The sequence below is a fragment of the Heptranchias perlo genome, chromosome 6 (genome assembly GCF_035084215.1).
Source record: "Heptranchias perlo isolate sHepPer1 chromosome 6, sHepPer1.hap1, whole genome shotgun sequence".
Taxonomy (NCBI): domain Eukaryota; kingdom Metazoa; phylum Chordata; class Chondrichthyes; order Hexanchiformes; family Hexanchidae; genus Heptranchias; species Heptranchias perlo.
The window spans coordinates 34438944-34459437 of record NC_090330.1 but is presented as its reverse complement, the minus strand read 5'-3'; the positions used below and the strand labels follow the sequence as shown (position 1 = coordinate 34459437).

Below are 20494 nucleotides of genomic sequence, written 5' to 3'. Positions count from 1 at the left end.
TTGTTTGTGTTCTGGGCTGGATCTCTGTGGTTTCCATATGTACACTTCTTCAATCTCTGTGAAGACGGACTCAAGTTAGCACTAGGCGGGATGACCTTCAGTTCGATTTGTAAGCTGCTTTATTCCACATTACATAAAACATACAGAACACGGAGTATGATGAGAGATAACTGGTACACAAAATCAGTATAATTTCTGTTATAATAAAGAACATGTGCACCCTTGTTCGCTTCAGGGTGAGGGGGCCTAAAGAACTTCTCATCTCACATTGTAAATACCATTCGTCTGCTTAGCAATCCACAACTCAGCATGGAGCCTTGAAAAGATAACCCCTTTTAGGCAAGCTTTTGTTAAAAAAACAAATCTTAACATAGCACATACCCAAATCTTTCCATGATCAAAATGGCTAAGGAATCTCAAACTGTGAGAGTCTGCTTAAGGTGTCTTTCATCCCGCTGGTAGCAATCGATTAATGTAGCTACAAATAATTTTTTTCTTCCTTTTTTTTAAGATACTATAATGAATGAATTCTTGATACTGCCCTTGGTTCCTTGTGGGAGAAAAGATATTGGAAATCTGGAACTCTCTCCCCCCCAAAAAAAACTGTTGAGGCTAGGTCAATTGAAAATTTCAAAACTGAGATTGATAGATTTTTGTTAGGTAAGGGTATTAAGGGTTACAGAACCAAGACAGGTAGATAGAGTTAAGGCACAGATCAGCTATGATCTAACTGAGGGACTGAATGGCCTACTCTTGTTCCAATGCAACTGCCCCCGCTAACAGCATCCAAAATCACAACCACAGCACGCAGAAACTGCATGCCCACAACTTGATTATATATTCCACCTAGGAACTCTCTTATTTCATATGGACTGAAAAAAATATATTTTGAAAATATTTCTTTGTGGAATATATTGCCAACTGCAGCACACAAATCTGGATAGGGAGTTAGTTTAATAGACAATACATTACATGATGAGTCCTTGTGATCCATGTTATCAATATTTAGGGCATTCCTTCAGTTACAACTCTTTTATAAATCAGGGTCTTTCCAATTAATATATGATACAGCCAGTATTTATCTCTTTTCAAACATTTAAACGATGGAGTCCAAATCTAATCTAGATTCATAGTTTGTGTAACAGTGAAATTCATTTGCTAAATTCCTATTGTGCTCTGGGAGAAATTTACACATTTTCACAGAGAGTAACTTTGCTGCTAGGTCTTCCATGATTCCACCTGAAATAGAGAAAGTCAAATATATTATAATTTGATAACTCACCCAGGTGACCATCCTGAGTCTAGACAAAGAATTTTGATAAGCTGTTCAACTGCTTAAGGCATCACAGCTGAGCCCAATCTAGTCCTCATTTTATATACAGAAACATATATTTTTCACCAAGAGTCGATGGGTGGCAATCGGGAGTGGGAACCCTGGTTAATTGTTCCCCTTTTCTAATTGAGGGCCACTGAAACCAACTGGAGCACTGTCATCACTGTCCCAGCTGACACCAGTTAAGACCAGCTAAATTAACAAAGACTAGGGAAAATGGGAATCAAATCTGGGACCTTCCTGGTCTGTATAGCTCAGCACACCATTTACTCACTCAGCCATTATATTTATAAAACTTACATTTATATACTGCCTTTCAAATAATGAAAGGCACTTTTTAGGAGGAATGGTGGACAAGAGCAGGAATTCGGGAGAAGTTAGGGGAGGTGACCAAAGGTATAGTCAAAGAGTTAAGCTTCCAGGAGGCTTTTGAAATTGGGGTGAAGTTTAAGAATAGATTGGCAGAGTGCAAGGGAATGGTGTATGAAGGCTTGGACACCCATGGTGGAGTGAAGGAGGGAGAGGGAATAAATTACCCATTAGACCAGAGGCAGAAAAGTAGAGAGGACAGGACACAGGGCTTAAGATGATTGCAGAGGTTGAGTGCGGCAAAATCATGAAGGGATTTCAAATCGAGTTGCTGGAGGTCGAAGACCAGCGGACCTACTGCTGCTCGTGGCATGCCTTTCTACACACTACGTTGAACTATGGTTGGTCTCCTGGCTTGATGGTGATTAAGGAGTGAGGGATGTGCTGGGCCATAAGGTTACAGATTGTAGTGGTATGCAATTCTGCTATTGCTAATGGCCCACGGTGCCTCATCGGTGCCCAGTTTTTGGCTGCTAAATCTGACCTTAGTCTGTCCCACTTAGAAAGGTGTTCGTACATAATGGAGGATGTACTTATGGCGATGACAAAAATTGATCTCCACAAGGACAGTACTGTGGTCACTTCCACCAATTCTATTGTGGACAGATGTGTCTGGAACAGATAAGTTTTTGAGGATGAGGCCAAGTACATTACTTCATGTTGATTCCTTCACCACCTAATGCATGTCCAGTCTGGCAGCTGTGTCCTTCAGGGTTCAGCCAGCTCAGTCAATGGTGGCACCACCAATCCACTCTTGGTGGTGGACACTGAAGTTCCCCAGTGAGTACAATCTGTGCCCTTGCTGACCTCAGAGCATTCTCCAAGTGATGTTCAACATGGAGGAGTAGTGATTCATCAATGGAGAGGGGGCAGTGGGTGATGAAGATCATGGTATTGAAGGTCATGGAGTGATCAAAAAGGAATGTCAAGGCTGCAGTAATATAGTATGTTGTTGGTGACTTTCACCTTGGTGACTGTGCTATGGTCACGACAGAACCTAGACTGGAAAAGTGAGCAGGAATTGGTTGACAACATGTTTGAAGGCCCTGAAGAATACTACAGATGGGCCATCATAGACATAGACATTCAACCGTGTGTGTAGGGGAGCGGCAATATGATCTAAAATAAGCTAGGCTGACACTGCAGTGAAGTATCATAGGACAGCTACGCTATTGGAGGTACTGTCTTTCAGAATAGACATTAAACGGAGGCTCCATCTAACCATTCAGATGGACATAAAAGATCCTATGGTGCTATTTGAAGAAGAGCAAAGGAGTTATCCTGGTTGTCCAGCCAACATTTATTCCTGAACCAACACCACCAAGAGAGAATAACTGGTCATTTATCACATTATTGTTTACGGACCTTGTGTGTAAATTGGTTGTCACATTTACCTATAGTGACTACACTTCAAAGGCGATTAATTGGCCATGAGATGAGGAGAGGTGAGGACTGGCATGGACCTGTTGGTCTGAATGGCCTGTTTCTGTGCTATACATTCTATGTAATTCAATGTAAAAATGCACCATATAAATGCATGTTTTTTTTCATTAAAACAGAACTTAATGAAATAAGACAATTTCATCTCAAATTTTTTTTAAAAAAAGAAATCTTAGTGCAGGAGCAAATACCAGGAATCAACTGGACTTACATGCCATTACTTGCCTGACTGCAAGTCAATGGAATCACTACCGTCAATGGAGTCACTACTGTCATGGAATCATATGTGTAGAGCCATTGGGAGAGCCCAATCAATGAATTTCTATTCGTATTCCTTCAATACGCAACATTCATTTATCGTTAACTGGCAAAAGTTGGTGAATGCTTTTCTATGAACACAACCAACTGAATGATGTCCACATACCAGTACAAAGAAGAATCTTTCCTTTTGTTAGATATTTGACTGTTAGTGCTGTTTTGCTGAGACACTCTTCTGAGAGGTAGGGTGGGTCGACTACCACTATATCACAACTGTGAGGATGGAGATCTTCATGTAAATTCAGAGGGTCGTTATAGTCGTAGAAAACAAACTCCTTGCCATAAACAGAAAACCGCCTGTCATACTCCAACAGAATAGCAGAGAACTCTTCATTCCAAAGCTGTTTCAATTTCTGATATACACTTGGGGCACTGATGCAAGCTATTCTGAAATAGAAGTTACATGAATTGAAGGGTCTTTGATGTTTGAAGGAAAAGTTAACCCATACAACTTCAAATGGATATCAAGAGTGGCTGAACTGCAGAGGCTTGAAAGGAATTTGCCTGCCTGGTCCCTGATGGTTCTGTAGGTAATATGACCACATAGTATAGCCATAGCCATAAAGACCAGGAAGGTCCCAGATTTAACCTTGAGTTATCCAGTTTCAGCTAGGGGCACTACCTTTGGCCTCACTGCCCCCAGGAACTCTGCAGTGACGTCATAGCCAAATACCCCAACAAAACTAAACATGGAAAATGGTCACTTGGGCAAGATACCAGGGGGACGACACTGCCCCTTAGAATCATATCCCAGCATATCCTGATGGGAAATAAAGCTGCTTAATGATTTAGCACAAAGCTAAAATTTTCATCTTTGAATCATCATCCACTCTGTGAAAATAAAAGCTACTCACACCACGTAGGAACACTGCCACATTCAGATACTTGGTAGAAATAGCATTACACTCGAAAGCTGTGGTACAGAAATGAGCAACAGGAGAATTTACTTTCCTATACAACTGGTTGATAAATTATAAAACTTAATGGAGTCCAACATGCACACTAACTCTGTGATTCATTGGCAGCATGTGCCACTGTACCCTAACATGCACCGTTCATCAATCAATGCTATAACCTAAAGGTTTTGTTCAGAATTTCCTCACACTAAAACAAGAGTCATTGTTTGTACATGAATTGCACTGCTGCTTTAGTTTTTTTTGTTTTGCCAATGTTACTCCTCTGCTGATGACATTAATTGTTGTATGGTTCTATCGGCAATGATCACCACTGATACCTCGCTCAAGTCGTTATTCTTCATGTGTGAGTCTTGATGATGAGTGTTGGCAGGATACACCTGATGGGGACATCAAAGTCAAGCTCAATCCTGTCCTCAACCGATATCGACACTTCCAACACTGGTCCCTGGATAGGAATCAGCACAATTTCCCCCTCTTTAATCTTGGGTGCTGAGTCAATATGTAACATCTCTCTGCCACTCTGGCTGAGATCAGCTATATAAACACAATATCAGGAATCGAATATGGAACCTTCCTGGTTCATATGTCTCAGTTACTGCCCGCATAAATATACAGAGCCACTGATTTGCTTCTTGATGCTTTAAATAATGCACTTGAGGAACATTAAGCTACTGGTCCAGTTGGAGGTAAGAGCATACATACCTGCCGCCACTTCCTGCAGCTTCAATTGCCTCCTGGGCTAGCCGTAGAGCAGTTTCACCACTGTACCAAAACTGGCTTAATTGCTATTAAAAATAATAATTTTAGAAATTATAGTTTAGCGACATTGTTAGTCAGTAATCTTATTTAAACATTGTATTATGCAGACAAAAATCAATAGAACCCAAATATAAAAGCACATCTTAAAACTATAATTCTTTGCAAATGATTCCAATATTCCTCAACAATATTCAAATTACAATCAAGTTGCGTGCATCACCTAAAAAAAGTTCTTTAAATCCACATTTAAAGAAAAGCTAACTTAAAGCAAAAACTAACAAGGAAAAAAAATCATAAGCATGTATGCAAAAGTAAATGTTCAAAAGGATTTGCCAAATAATTTGCAATACCAGAAGCCTGAAAGAGTAAGTGTTTTTTTCAACTTAAAATGCATTGCTCAGCCATCAAAAGAAAAGGTTTCCTTAACGTTATATGTGCAGTCATCTGTGACGTAACAGAATCTTCTGCCTGATATCAGAGAAATGCTGATTTGCCAGGTTTCTGACAGTAGGTATATGAAAATAAAAACAAATCCAGTACTGCACTGATATTGCAATCTAGATTGATCACAAAGTGAGTAATCAGGTCTGAATCAATTAACTTGAAAATGCCCAACTTGTTCATATGGGAATGAATCAAAGAGCAAGCTGTTGATCTCAAGAGTAACTCCTTTAAATTCAGAGATCTATGCATGAGTATCCAGATGCAGTTTCCTTTATCAGCACAATTTCCAGACCTAAACACAACTCTAAAGGCAGGGTGAGTGCTGCCAAACTAGTACTAATGCCAGCAGAGTCCGCAGGCAGAATACTTGTGCTAACCAGTCCAAATGTACCATTACAGTTAACGAGATTTTCTTTACTTCTGTATTTTTGTTTAAAAGAGAAGAATGTTCTGCTAAATTCCCCCACAATCCCTTAATCTTATAAAGGAAGAGATCTCGACAATTGCTGGTACTTTTCAGGCATCCTTTGTTACCTTGTTAAACTGCTGGTGAGAGGCAGTCTGGGATTGAACATTTTGTAAGAACTATCTTTATGTGACATCATGATTCACAGAATCATACACAACAGTGGAGGCCATTGGGCCCATTGTGCTTGTGCCGGCTCTCTGAAAGAGCTACCAATTAATCCCACTCCCCTGCTCTTTCCCCATAGCCCTGCAAATTTTTCCTTTTTAAGTATATATCCAATTACCTTTTGAAAGTTACTATTGAATCTGCTTCCACTACCCTTTGAGGCAGTGCATTCCAGATCAATACAACCCTGAGTAAAAAAAATTCTCCTCATCTTCCCCCTGGTTTTTTTGCCAATTATCTTAAATCTGTGTCCTCTGGTTACTGACCTTCCTGCTGGTGGAAACAGTTTACTCCTATCTATTCGATCAAAACCCCTCATCACTTAACCTTCTTTGATCTAAGGAGAACAATCCCAGCTTCTCTAGTCTCCACATAACTGAATTCTCTCATCCCTGGTACCATTCTGCTAAATCTCCTCTGCACCTTCTCCAAGGCCTTGACAACCTTTCTAAAGTGTGGTGCCCAGAATTGGACACAATACTCTAACTGATTCTACAAGTTCTACAATGAAAAAAGTCTGAAACCGTGTTTCTAGACTGTCATAAGAACATAAGAAATAGGAGTAGGAGTAGGCCATATGGCTCCTCAAGCTTCCTTCACCATTCAATAAGACCATGGCTGATCTTCGACCTCAACTCCACTTTCCTGCCTGATCCCCATATCCCTTGATTCCCTTAGAGTCCAAAAGTCTATCGAGCTCAGTCTTGAATAACAACTGAGCATCCACAGCCCTTTGGAGAATTCCAAATCTTCACAACTCTCTGTTGAAGAAATTCCTCCCCATCTGAGTCCTAAATGGCCGACCCCTTATCCTGAGACTATGACTTCTAGTCCTGGACTCTCCAGACAGGGGAAACATCTTCTCAGCATCTACCCTGTCAAGTCCTCTTGGAATCTCATATGTTTCAATGAGATCACCTCTCATTCTTCTAAACTCCAGAGAGTATAGGACCATTCTACTCAACCTCTCCTCATAGGACAACTCTCTCATCCCAGGAATCAATCTAGTGAATGTTCATTGCATGGCCTTCAAGGCAAGCATATCCTTCCTTGGGTAAGGAGATCAAAACTGTACACAGTATTCCAAGTGTGGTCTCACCAAAACCCTGTACAATTGCAGCAACGCTTCCTTATGCTTGTACTCCAAACCCCTTGCAATAAAGGCTATCATGCCATTTGCCTTCCTAATTGCTTGCTGTACCTGCATGTTAACTTTCTGTGTTTCATGTACAAGGACATCCAAATCCCCCTGAAGACCAATATTTAATAATTTCTCACCATTTAAAAAATATTCAGTTTTTCTATTTTTCCTACCAAAGTGAATAACCTCATTATAACCCCACATTATACTCTATCTGCCACCTTCTTGCCCACTCACTTAACCTGTCGATATTCCGTTGCAGACTAGAATCATGGAAAATTTACTGCACAGGAGGCCATTCGGCCCATCGTGTCCGCGCTGGCCGAAAATGAGCCACCCAGCCTAATCCCACTTTCCAGCATTTGGTCCGTAGCCCTGTAGGTCACGGCACTTCAGGTGCACATCCAGGTACTTTTTAAATGAGTTGAGGGTTTCTGCCTCTACCACCCTTTTAGGCAGTGAGTTCCAGACCCCACCATCCTCTGGGTGAAAACATTTTTCCTCAGCTCCCCTCTAATCCTTCTACCAATCACTTTAAATCTATGCCCCCTGGTTATTGACCTATCTGCTAAGGGAAATAGGTCCTCCCTATCCACTCTATCTAGGCCCCTCATAATTTAGTACACCCCAATTAAATCACCCCTCAGCTTCCTCTGTTCCAAAGAGAACAACCCCAGCCTATCCAATCTTTCCTCATAGCTAAAATTCTCCAGTCCTGGCAACATCCTCGTAAATCTCTTCTGTAACCTCTCTATTGCAATTACATCCTTCCTGTAATGTGGTGACCAGAACTGTACACAGTACTCAAGCAGTGGCCTAATCAGTGTTTTATCCAGTTCCAGCATAACCTCCCTGCTCTTATATTCTATGCCTCGGCTAATAAAGGAAAGTATTCCATATGCCTTCTTAACCACCTTATCTACCTGTCTTGCTACCTCACTCTTTGCGTCCTCCTCACAGCTCACTTTCCCACCTAGTTTTGTATCGTCAGCAAACTTGGATACATTACACTCGGTCCCTTCATCTAAGTCATTAATATGGATTGTAAATAGCTGAAGTCCAAGCACCGATCCCTGCAGCACCCCACAAGTTACAACCTGCCAACCTGAAAATGACCCAGTTATTCCTACTCTCTGTTTTCTGTCCGTTAACCAATCCTCATTCCATGCTAATATATTATTCCCAATCCAATGAGCCCTAATCTTGTGTAACAACCTCTTATGTGGCATCTTATCGAATGCCTTTTGAAAATCCACTGGTTCCCTCTTTACTACCCTGCTAATTACACCCTCAAAAAACTCGAATAGATTTGTCAAACACAATTTTGCTTTCATAAAACCGTGTTGACTCTGCCTAATCATATTATGATTTTCTAAGTGCCCTGTTACCACGTCCTTAATAATAGATTCTAGCATTTTCCCTACTGATGTCAGGCTAACTGGCCTATAGTTCCCTGTTTTTTCTCTCCCTTCTTTCTTGAATAGCAGGGTTACATTTGCTACCTTCCAATCCATGGGGACTGTTCTATAATCTAGGGAATTCTGGAAGATCAAAACCAATGCATCCATTATCTCTGCAGTCAACTCTTTTAAAACCCTAGGACGTAGGCCATCAAGTCCCAGGGATTTGTCGGCTTTTAGTCCCATTAATTTTTCTAAAACTTTTTCTTTTCTAATCTTGATTACTTTAGGTTCCTCATTCTCATTAGACCCTTGGTTCCCCACTATTTCCGGTATATTTTTGTGACTTCTACGGTGAAGACAGATATAAAATATTTGTTTAACGTCTCTACCATTTCCTTAGTCCCCATTATAATTTCTCCTGTCCCAGCCTCTAAGGGACCCACGTTTACTTTCACTACTCTCTTCCTTTTTACATACTTGTAGAAGCTCTTACAATCTGTTTCTATATTTCTTGCTAGTTTACTGTCATATTCAATTTTCTCCTTTATCAATTTCTTGGTCGTCCTCTGCTGATTTCTAAAACCCTCCTAATCCTCAGGCTTACTGCTCTTTTTGACAACATTGAAAGCCTCTTCTTTTAATCTAATACTATCCTTAACTTCTCTTGTTAGCCACGGATTGGATCAATTTTCCTGTGGAGTTAGGAATTATGAATTATTTCTTTTAATGTTTGCCATTGCTTATCTACTGTCATATCTTTTAATCTAATTTCCCAATCTACCTTAGCCAACTCACCCCACATACCTATATAATTGGCCTTGTTAGAATTTAAGACTCTAGTTTCGGACTAAACTACATCACTTTCAAACTCAATATGAAATTCTATCATATAATGATCACTCTTCCCCAGAGGATCCTTTATTATAAGATTACGAATTAATCCTGTCTCATTACACAATACTGGATCGAAAATAGCCTGTTCCCTAGTTAGTTCCTCGACATATTGTTCTAGAAAACAGTCTCGGATGCATTCCATGTACTCGTCCTCCAAACTACTTTTGCCAGTTTGGTTTGCCCAGTCTATATGAAGATTAAAATCCCCCATGATTATTGCATTACCCCTGTTACATGCTCCTCTAATTTCCTGATTTATACTCTGTCCAACACTATAGCTACTGTTATAGGGCCTGTAAATCACTCCCACCAGTGTTTTCTGCCCCCTTTTATTTCTTAGCTCCACCCATACTGATTCTACATCCTGATTTTCTGAGCTAAGATCCTTCTTAAAACTGTCTATATCTCATCCTTTATTATCATGGTTACCATCCCCCCCCCCACCCCTCCTTTTCCATTTTGCCTATCTTTTCTAAAAGTCAAGTACCCTGGAATATTTAGTTCTCAACCTTGGTCACCCTGCAACCATATCTCAGTAATGGCTACTAGATCAAACCCATTTATCTCTATTTGTTCCATTAATTCATATATCTTGTTACTAACGCTTTGTGCATTCAGATACAGCACCTCTGATTTAACTTTTTACTTTTCTCCTGTTGTGACCTTAGCTTTGTTAAACTCTTTGGGCCCGAATTTAGCAGGCCTGCGGGTTCCCAGCGGGTGGTCCTCCGGGAGCGTCGAAAACGCGAACGGCGAAATTAGTGGGTTGCCCACGCGATCGTAGCAGGCAACCCACTAATAGGATCCAATTACCTGCTCCTCCGGGGTCCACGGCGCTGGCCTGCGCGTCGGGCGGGCTGCGCATGCGCAGTACGATCTGTCAGCTGGAGGCTCTCTAGTTAAAGGGGCAGTCCTCCACTGACAGATGCTGCAACCAATGGGACAAATTCCAGCATGGAGCAGCCCAGGGGGAAGGCTGCTCCCAGTTTAATGATGCCTCACCCCAGGTATCATCAGATGGGGTGAGGAGGAGGGGGAGGACACAGATCTTCCCCCCGGCGGGCGGGAGGAAGCGGCCTGCCTCTGCCACCAAGAAGGCCTGGCTCGAGGTGGCAGAGGGGGTCACCTGCGCCACCAACATATCGCCCACCTGCATACAGTGCAGGAGGCGCTGCAATGACCGCAGTAGGTCAGCCACAGTGAGAACACGAAGTCTTTCCCCTACACTCCGTCTGCCACAACACTGCCCCCACCCCAAATCTCCTTCGGCACCGCCAACACTATTCTGTCACATCAGCCTTCATGCCCACTCACACCCCATCCTCATCTTACCTCCACCTACTCACCTCGCCAGTACTCATCCTGCCACTAACACGCGACCCAATCCTCATACAATCTCATGGCTCCATCCCATACTCACCCTCTCGTGCATCTCCCTCACGGCCAGCCTCACTCAACCTGCCACCACCTGTGCTGCAGCCACAGGGCATGCATCACATATGTGCAGTAGGCAGGGTAAGGCAAACGTCTCGTCAGCATGAAGGGGGTGCACAAGGGTGTCTGAGGGTTTGTCATGGGTGTTACCCATATTGAATTTCAGAGCAACAAACAGCACACATTATATTGACACCACCACTGCCATGTCTCCGCGAATCCTGTCCATTGTGTCCAATAATGCCCGCTCCTGGGTATCACTATGAGGACCCACCACTGATGCCACCCATCGTGTTACTGCAGAGTAGGTGCAGGTGTATTTGCAGGGCTCGTCCGCGCAGACGACTGAGAGACATCGGCGGTGTTGCCGGCTGCACCCTGGAAGGATGCGGAGGAGAAGGTGTGGAGGACAGTGGTGACTTTGCCAGCGACAGGTAAGCAGTTGGTGCTGGGGCCAGCCAGGAGCAGCTCGGCATGAAAGAGGCTGCAGATCTCCACGACTACATGTCGAGCGAATCTGCGCCTCCCTGTGCACTGCTGCTCGGAGAGGTCCGGGGAGCTGCGCCTCGGTCTGTGGACCCTGTGGCGAGGGTAGTGCCCTCTGCGACGCGTCTCTCTCTGCGGTAGCCCTCCCTCCTGCTGTGCAGGTGGGCGTGCAACCACACCGTGTTGGGGGGATCCACGTCTCTGCGAGGCTGCTGGTGGTGGTCATGCTCTTCGTCCTCCGAGGGTGTCCACACACCACCCAACTGGCAGGTGTTGATCTGAGGGGTTGTGCAGGGTAGGTGTGTGGGTCCTCGGACTGGGGCTGCGGTTTCGTGTCGGTCTGTCCTCTGGCTTGGCCGGCGGGTGGTGGGGGGCAGGGGTTGCCCTGTGTGACGCGGTGGCCTCCTGCGTGGGTGAGGGCGCTCCCCCGTGGAGCGCACCTTGGCACCTGCCACAGGCTGCTGGCTGCAACACGCCTGGTTTGAAGGGTCCTGTTTCCCCCAGTGTGGGAAACTGACTGCTTTGACCGTAAAATCCCACACTTCCTCTTTTGACAGCTGCTTCAGCTCATTAACTGACCACAACGAGCAAGTTAAGTGCTCTCAAGTGGAACCCCGCTGGCTTTAATTGCCTGTGGGATTCCCACCAGCGGGGCTTGCGCGCGCAGCCCCGCACGTCAGCGCGGTACCCGGAAGTGGCCGGGATTTCGTCCGAATCCGGTCACGTGATCGGAGATCGGGATTTTCGGGGCCCCCCCGCTGGAAACCCGCAGGTAACCCGACCCTAAAATCGAGCCCTTTGTCCCTTCCTGACACGCTCTGCTGTAGAGCCTTGACTTTACTTTTTAGACTGTGAAATTACCCTTACCTGAACCCTTCCCCCCCCACCTTATTTGTTTAAAGCCCTATCTACCGCCCTAGTTATTCGACTCGCCAGGACACTGGTCCCAGCCCAGTTTAAGTGGAATCCGTCCCAGCGGAACAGCTCCCCCTTTTCCCAGTACTGGTGCCGGTGCCCCATGAATTGAAACCCCTGCTTCCTACACCACTCTTCCAGCCACACATTTATCCATCTAATCTATTTGACCCTTTGCCAATTTGCGCATGGCTCAGGTAGTAATCCAAAGATTATTATCTTTGAGGTTCTCCTTTTTACTCCCCCCACTTGAATGGCCTCCTGTACCACGATACTGAGGTCAGCTTGCCCATGCTCCCTATAGTCCCTGCTCTAATCTATATAGGTAGCAAGTACCTCATACCTGTTGGACAAGGTCAAAAGCTGAGGCTCCTCCATCACTACATCCTGGGTCCCGATACCTGTCTGATTTGCAGTCACATCCTCCTGTCCCTGACCACTGACCAAATCTAAACCACTCTAAGGAGTGTGACTGCCTCCTGGTTCAAAGTATCCAGATAACTCTCCCCCTTCCTGATGCATCACAATGTCTGCGCCTCGGACTCCAGCTCAACAACTCTGAGCCGAAGTTCCTAGAGTTGCAGACGTTTGCTGCAGATGTGCTTGCCTGGGATCACGCTGCTCTCCACAAATTCCCACATGCTGCAGTTATGGCACACCACCTGCACTGCCATCTCTATTTAACCTTGTTTTATTTATTTACTTAGAGTTTTTATTCACTTGATATTTTTAGTTTTATTAACTAATTAGTTTATCTAGGTTAAGTTATTAATTTAATAAAGTAATAGCAAGTTATAGTTTCCCAGCTCTTAGTTTAAACCACTGCCCTAACTTAGAGAGCAAAAAAAAGGCAACATTCACCAATCAATCACCTACCTGCTGTCCTGTGAGGTCACTCTTTCAAATTTCTGCCTGTGCGCGTTGGTCTCCAGCCTTATATCCCCACTCTACTCTCAGGTCATCTATCCCCGCTCTCCTCTCGGGCCATCTATCCCCGCTCTCCTCTCGGGCCATCTATCCCCGCTCTCCTCTCGGGCCATCTATCCCCGCTCTCCTCTCGGGCCATCTATCCCCGCTCTCCTCTCGGGCCATCTATCCCGACTCTTGAGCCTCTCCTCTCGGGCCTTTTATCCCTGCTCTCCTCTCGGGCCTTTTATCCCTGCTCTCGGGCCTCATACCCTGCTTTCAGGCCTCCAGTCTGTCTCCAGTTAACAGTCTAAATGCTGATGAGGGTCAATGGAAATAAATGTTACAGGTCTCTCCCTTTACAACATTTAGAATTATGAAGCAATTTAGTACAATATGCTTCCCCTTTAAACAGTGAGCACTGACTGAGGAGCAAAACTAGAACAGAACCATTATTGAGCCCAAGAGGCAATAGTATTAGAGAAATTACTGCAGAAGTGCTAGAAAGCATCTATTCAGGTTGATTGAGACTTTTTATACTGAATTGGCAAAGCAGTGATCCCTGATCACCCAACACCAGCACTTACATTTAAACAACAAAAACATTTAAAAGTTAAATTTAAAACCTAAATAGATTAAAAAAAAGGATACTGTATATTTTCTTTGTACAGACGTTCTTAAAAACGAATTGATAAAAGAATGCAAACATCCCGATGAGCTAAGCCATTGAGACAACCTTCACATGAGTAGCTCATGCTGCACGTTACAAATTGAAAAGCAGGACACTTTAAAATAAGATTAAAATAAGTTCCCCCAAACATTTTTTTTCTGAGTAAACAAAAAATTTTTCAATGGCACAGAACTGGTAAAATGCAGTCTAAAGTGATAATTGTAAAATAACATTTACAGGACATGGGAGATTTCTTTTAATGAATGGTAAAGCTTAGGTTGTCTTGTTTTTACAAAAGTAATTTTTTAATGATTTTTTGTTTTGATGAAGATGAGAAATGTCAGTCCTGGCGAATGGAACACTTATCAAAAGTTAGCATCAAACAGACCCAGGTAAGTATATGATAGGCTGCACACAGAGTAAAGCTCCCTCTATTCTGCTCCAATAATGTGCCTTAACCTACCTCAGAGATCAGTTATCCTTTAAGGCCACCGTAAGTGAGGCTACAGTTAGTACAAGGTTATATGCTTTGTGTGCCTTGCACCTGGTCTCAGAATATGATTTGTCTAAACTCATTCCACAGCCAATAGCAAGGCAAATTTGGGTTGAATTGAAACCTAGGTTTCTGTGAAAGGGCCCACTTTGTCACCTGATCCTGTTGTCAGCACTTTTGAGAAGACTTGTTCGCAACTTGCTCTAAGTATATGTCCTCAAAAAAGTTATTGCCTGAACTATGGGAGTGGAAAGAGAAAGCGTTTGGAGATGTGATAAACATAGAAAGAATGAAGAATCACTTCCAGACCTATGGTTCCACTGTCATACTATACAGATCTCAGTTTTAAAAAAATTGAGCAAAATTAGTCATCTAGTCTGATTTTAAAATTAATACCTGATTATTTAGCATATTGGTACCAAAATTCTATAAGAAAAACAAAATTCACAATTCAACCACAACAGTTCTTGTGTGATAATCTTAATTTATCACTTGAGTGGACCCACCCTACATGTACTTTGTAGCTCAAAGTGCTCTTTTCAGACACAACCTAAGTTTGAAAAGCAAAAGTATGTAAAAGTACTGAGCAGCTTTCACAGTTCATGTGGATGCAATACAAAAATTTTGCATGCCTATCATCATTTATTAAAAAACTATTGAAAAGAAACTTCTTAGTGTAGTTGAATGAAAATTTCACCAGCCCACCATTACACTTGAATAAAATCCTATTGACAACATAGTCTACCCATACTATTGCAGTGTACATAAAAATTGTGACTATGCCAGAAAATGTTATCTATGTAATATTATTTCAACTATGTTTCAGGAATAGAAAGCCCACAAAACAAGTCACCATTATTTTACCCAGTTTTCTTCTATGGACCCAACAAAATAACTATTGAACTCTGCATATTGTTTCTTCTGCTGATCAAGATAGAACTCTTGTAGGGCGACCAAAGCATGGGCTGACAGCTGAGTGGCATCGTCGTCACTGTCATTCATACTGAAGACAAATTATCCTGGGACAAATCAAAAGGATGGACAGTACACATCAGATAATAGATACATTGTTAACACCCAGTTAGTCAAGCACCGATTCTTTACCACATTTACAATGTTTACTTACAGTTAAGGATACTATTTTAGCTTGAAGATAATGTTTTAAAAATTCCTAATGGGCCAGTTGGTAAAACTAGTTTGTAACTGAGACACAGAGATCAGGAGGATACCTGGTTTGATCCCAGTCTGTTCTGAATGTACTGACCTCAGCCAGAACAGCTGATTGTATATTAATCAGTAGTTGCCCAGTCTCTCCTGGCAAGGAAGGGAGGGAGGGGGAGGGGAATCTGCCAGGGCTCCCGTTCCTGATCATTCTGCTGGTTATTGGGTGTCAGGTAATGACAGGAATAAGCTCAACTGTGATGTCTCCATGACCAAATAACCTGCCAACACTCGCTATCTAGTATCACACACGACTACTGGTCATTTGGAGGATGCCCAACATCGGTGTATCCCAGCAAGAAGACAGCATGAGGAGAGAAGAAGGTGATCAGATCTACATTACATGTACTTTTTCAAACCAGTAGCCAGACATTATTGTACAAAAAGAGCTGCACTCGCCGCACCCAGCCAATATTTGCATGTGAGTTGCAGTGTTTAAATCACTGCACCAGTTGGACAGACCAAGCCCCTGGATATTTCACTGCATGTCTGGAGTTCCCTTCAATGATGATAAAAACAGAAAATGCTGGAAAACACTCACTCAGCAGGTCAGGCAGCATCTGTGGAGAAACAGTTAACGTTTCAGGTCGATGACCTTTCATCAGAACTGGAAGATGTTAGAGATTAGCAGTTTTTAAACTGGCTCTGCACTTGCTCTCCAACATCTTCCAGTTCTGATGAAAGGTCATCGACCTGAAACCAACGGTTTTTCTCCCTCCACAGATGTGGCCTGACCTGCTGAGTCCCCGCCCTCTTTACTTAATTCATGATTAAACCCCAAACACCCACAGCCGCAGCCCCTGTACCGGTATTCACACCTCCCGGTACCACACACACAACATCCAGCAACAACTCACCTTTTCCCTCTGCCATCTGACCCAATAACCTCGTGACGTTGCAGAGAATGTCGTAACGAGAGTGACGCAATGACGTACGCGCGCGTTTGGAACGCTTGGGCAGAAGTCTCACGCCGCCGACGCAGGAGCGTGTGCGGAGTGTCACTGGTTCGCGTGCAGGGTGAAAGGTCAGAAGCTGTTGGTGAACGGCTTGTGGCCTGTCCGTTTGCAGCTCCTGAGGATAGTGGAGGAAAAGCAGGCAGGCAGGTTGGGGCTTTCCATCTTTGGGACTGTTTTCAAAGGAAGGGGGCAAGGTGTTTCCCCTCGCAGAGAGGGGGGGAGGGAGGGAGGGAGTTGATGTCACATTTTGCTCGGCAGCTTTTACTGCCTTTCCGAGGAACTGGTTACCGAAGAGCGAGATTAACCGCGGAAGGTGGGCCTAAAACAGGCGAAAATAAAATGAATGGTTTAAAATCAGGGTTACTTTTCGAAAGCACTGTATTGGATTTCTATTATAGTTAATTTTCAGACGCTTATGATTAGTTGTTTCCCAGTTAGCACAGCTGGAAGATGCATAACTTTATTTTGATTCATTCATTGGTACGAGGTGCACCTAATTGATTTTTCAGAGGGTAGTCGCAATCATCTTTCCCAAATTTATTTCGCTGTCAACCTATCCATACAAATGTCGAGAAAAGACAAGTTGATGTTTTGCTTCTAATGAAGGGTTTCACCCAAAACGTTATTTTTTCTTTTTCATAAAGCTGATTTGCAGTATAGTAACAGCAGTTTCTGTTTCAGATTTTCAGTTTTTAATTATTTTTATTGATACACAAGATGAATTATAAAACAAAGCCGCTGGGGGTGACCTGCCTGCTTGTTTATCTTATACAGGACAAGGCTAAGTCTGCACTTGACATAGCTTCCTAATGATAACTCACCCAAGTGGCTATTCTTCATCTGTGAGCCTCATCTTTTTCACAGTGTCAAAAGGCAATTTGACTGTAAGAGAATGGGGTGGGTTGGATCACAGATGAGCCCCATCCTATCTTCATCTGAAATCCAGTCACTGAATAGCAATCAGGAGCAGGAAACTTAGTTGATTTCTTCTTTGCTAGTACAGGGAAGCTGCGACAATTGTATTGCCCCCACATCTGACCTGACTGAGACCAGCTAACAACGCAAACTGGGATTTGAACCGTGTGTCTTTCTGACTAATATGGCTCAGTATTATGTAGGATATTTATTCCCAGAGCCATTGGCCCCATATGCCTGTTCTGTGGTTTGGGTGAATTTAAAGACACTATTCAAAGAGCAGGGTGTTATTGTAGTTTCCTGCCCAACATCCCTTCCTCAACCAACACCAAAAACAAGTAATTTATCTCTGCTGTTTGGTGGGATCTTGCTGTTTTGCAAAATCAATGCTGCACTATTCTTTTAACAACAGTTACTGCACTTTAAAGTAATTAATTGTATGTGAAGTGCTTTGAGACATTCTGAGATGTGAGAAATAAATTCAGATATTTCTGCAATATTTATTGCCACTGGCTCATCCACGGCATTGCTCATGGCAAGTCAGAGCATATCGCCTGTCTCTTACCTGTCCCTGATCTTCAAGTTGCTGCTGCTTTCTCTGTCTCTGTCCTCTACTGTTGTTTCTTTCCCTTCTCTTCAGCTACTCTTCTTGTAGGTGGGAGATGTTGGGTGGCATTGCATGGTATGGTACATCAGGGAAAGGAGAACCTGAGAGTTGCACTTTCCATTCACAAGCTGCCAGTCATGGGAGCAAGCTGGGCAGCGCCATTGACTGTTGGGTTGCTGGTGAATGGTCCTGGGTAAGGGATCAAGCTAGGGTTGTGCGTTTGCTTTGGTGTGGCCGCAGGGTGTGTCTGTGGTTCCAGATGGCAAGGGGAGCAAGCAATCCACGATGAGAGGCCTGAGGCCTGTGGAGGTAGCAATAGGATAAATAATTGCAAGAATCTTACATAAAGTTAAATTAAAATATTAAAGTGAAAGAAGCGCTGGGAGAAGCACCTTATAAGAGTAGCAGTAACAGTTAAAATTGGGAGGACTAGAAAGCAAATATAATGGTCAGTCTACATACCTTATAGTTAAAAGTAATACCCAGATGTGAAACCCAAGCATGACAAAATTGTGACGAAGCAGGGAAGCAAGTATAATCAACAGAATGTGCATGCACTGCAGTACTGAGAGAATGCTACACTGGTGGAGGTGCTGTTTTTCCAATGAGACGTTAAACCAAGTCCCCGCCTGCCCTCTCAGGTGGACTTAAAAAATCCCATGCCATTTATTCAAAAAAGAGCTGGGACTTCTTCCGACGTCCTGGCCAATATTTATCCCTGAACCAACATCACTAAAACAGATTATCTGGTCGTTATCACATTGTTGTTAGTGGGAGCTCGCTGTGCGCAAATTGGCTGCCGCATATCCTACATTACAACATTGACTACACTTCAAAGTACTTCGTTGGCTGAAAAGTGCTTCGGGACATCCTGAGGTCGTGAAAGACGCTATATAAATGCAAGTCCTTTTCTTTCTAGATGCAACAACAAGAAGTTGCATTTATATAGTGCCATTAACCTAGTAAAACGTCCCAAGGCGTTTCACAAGAGTGATTATCAAACAAAATTTGACACCGAGCCACACAAAGAGATATTAGAACAGGTGACCAAAAGCTTGGTCAAAGAGTTAGGTTTTAAGGAGCGTCTTAAAGGTGGCAAGAGAGGCGGAGAGCTTTAGGGAGGGATTTCCAGAGCTTTGGGCCTAGGCAGCTGAAGGCACGGCTGCCAATGGTGGAGTGATTTAAAATCGGAGAGGCACAGGAGGCAAGAATTGAAGGAGCGCAGGGATCTTGGAGGGTTGTGGGGCTGGAGAAGGTTACAGAGATAGGGAGGGGCAAGGCCATGAAGGGATTTGAAAACAAGGATGAGAATTTTAAAATCGAGGCGTTTCTGGACTGGGAGCCAATGTAGGTCAGCGAGCACAGGGGTGATGGGTGAACGGGATTTGGTGCGAGTTAGGATACGGGCAGCAGAGTTTTGGATGAACTCAGGTTTATGGAAGGTGGAAGATGGGAGGCTGGCCAGGAGAGCATTGGAATAGTCAAGTCTAGAGGTAACACATGCATGGATGAGGGATTCAGCAGCAGATAGAAGTCTGGACCAGCAAAGATCATTTCAAAGGCCCAGGATGGTGAACAGGCAAAGAGTAACTACACTAGGGTTGGATAGATGCAAGACTTTTAATATATCACTAGTGGAACTCCCATGGCATTTCTCACAACTTTCAGGATACATTATCTATGTTGTCTTCATGTTGCTAGCTGCATGTCTCTCTTTCATTGTTTGTTTTTGTTGTCTCTTTGTGGTCTTCTGCTTCTGTGTGTCTGTCTTTTGTGATTCTATCTGTTGTTTTGCTTTCTCTGTGTCATTTCTTTTGTGTTTTGTCTCTATCCTTGTCAGATCTTCTCTCCTGCCCATTATTGCTGTTTCTGCTGCTTTTCCCCCAGTGTGTGTCTTGCTGTCAGTACTCCCCATATCACTCTTTCTGATGCCACCTTGCACTATTGTTATCCTGTTCTCCTCTTGCTCTCACAGTCCCCTCTTGCTTTCCATTCTTGCTTCTCTGAACGCTAGTTGTCTCCTTTGCAGACATCTAACCTTTTTGCTCTTCCCCATCTCTATCTACGCTCATTCTCTTCTTCCCCTTCCAACTGTTCATGTCCACTTCCCACTGTCCCCCTTTTCTCCCTCAACCCATCCCATTCCCTGTTACGTGTTCTCCAATTAATATTTTGCTTGGTACTTGTCTTCCCATGCTGGTGGTTTGCATTTTTTCATATTTTCATATTTGCACTAAAG

The 20494-nt window shown here is 43.4% G+C and overlaps 1 protein-coding gene across 1 annotated transcript; it reads right to left on the bottom strand.

Moving 5' to 3' along the window:
* Positions 1-101: 101 nt before the first annotated feature.
* Positions 102-16687, bottom strand: eef1akmt1 (EEF1A lysine methyltransferase 1). Its single transcript, XM_067986080.1, has 5 exons — positions 16635-16687; positions 15421-15575; positions 5080-5162; positions 3567-3847; positions 102-1239 (listed from the first exon to the last, which is right to left on the bottom strand). The coding sequence occupies exons 2-5, from the start codon at positions 15556-15558 to the stop codon at positions 1097-1099; spliced, it is 645 nt and encodes a 214-aa protein (XP_067842181.1). The 5' UTR covers positions 15559-15575; positions 16635-16687; the 3' UTR covers positions 102-1096.
* Positions 16688-20494: the final 3807 nt, after the last annotated feature.

What these genes read in the sequence shown, in the direction of transcription:
- eef1akmt1 (XM_067986080.1), bottom strand. Translation starts at nt 15,558, where the DNA reads ATGAATGACAGTGACGACGATGCCACTCAGCTGTCAGCCCATGCTTTG. An exon ending in GGTCCATAGAAGAAAACTGG is followed by an intron (nt 5,163 to 15,420) that starts GTAAAATAATGG and finishes TATTTTTAATAG; the next exon opens with CAATTAAGCCAGTTTTGGTA. An exon ending in GCTGCAGGAAGTGGCGGCAG is followed by an intron (nt 3,848 to 5,079) that starts GTATGTATGCTC and finishes CTTCTATTTCAG; the next exon opens with AATAGCTTGCATCAGTGCCC.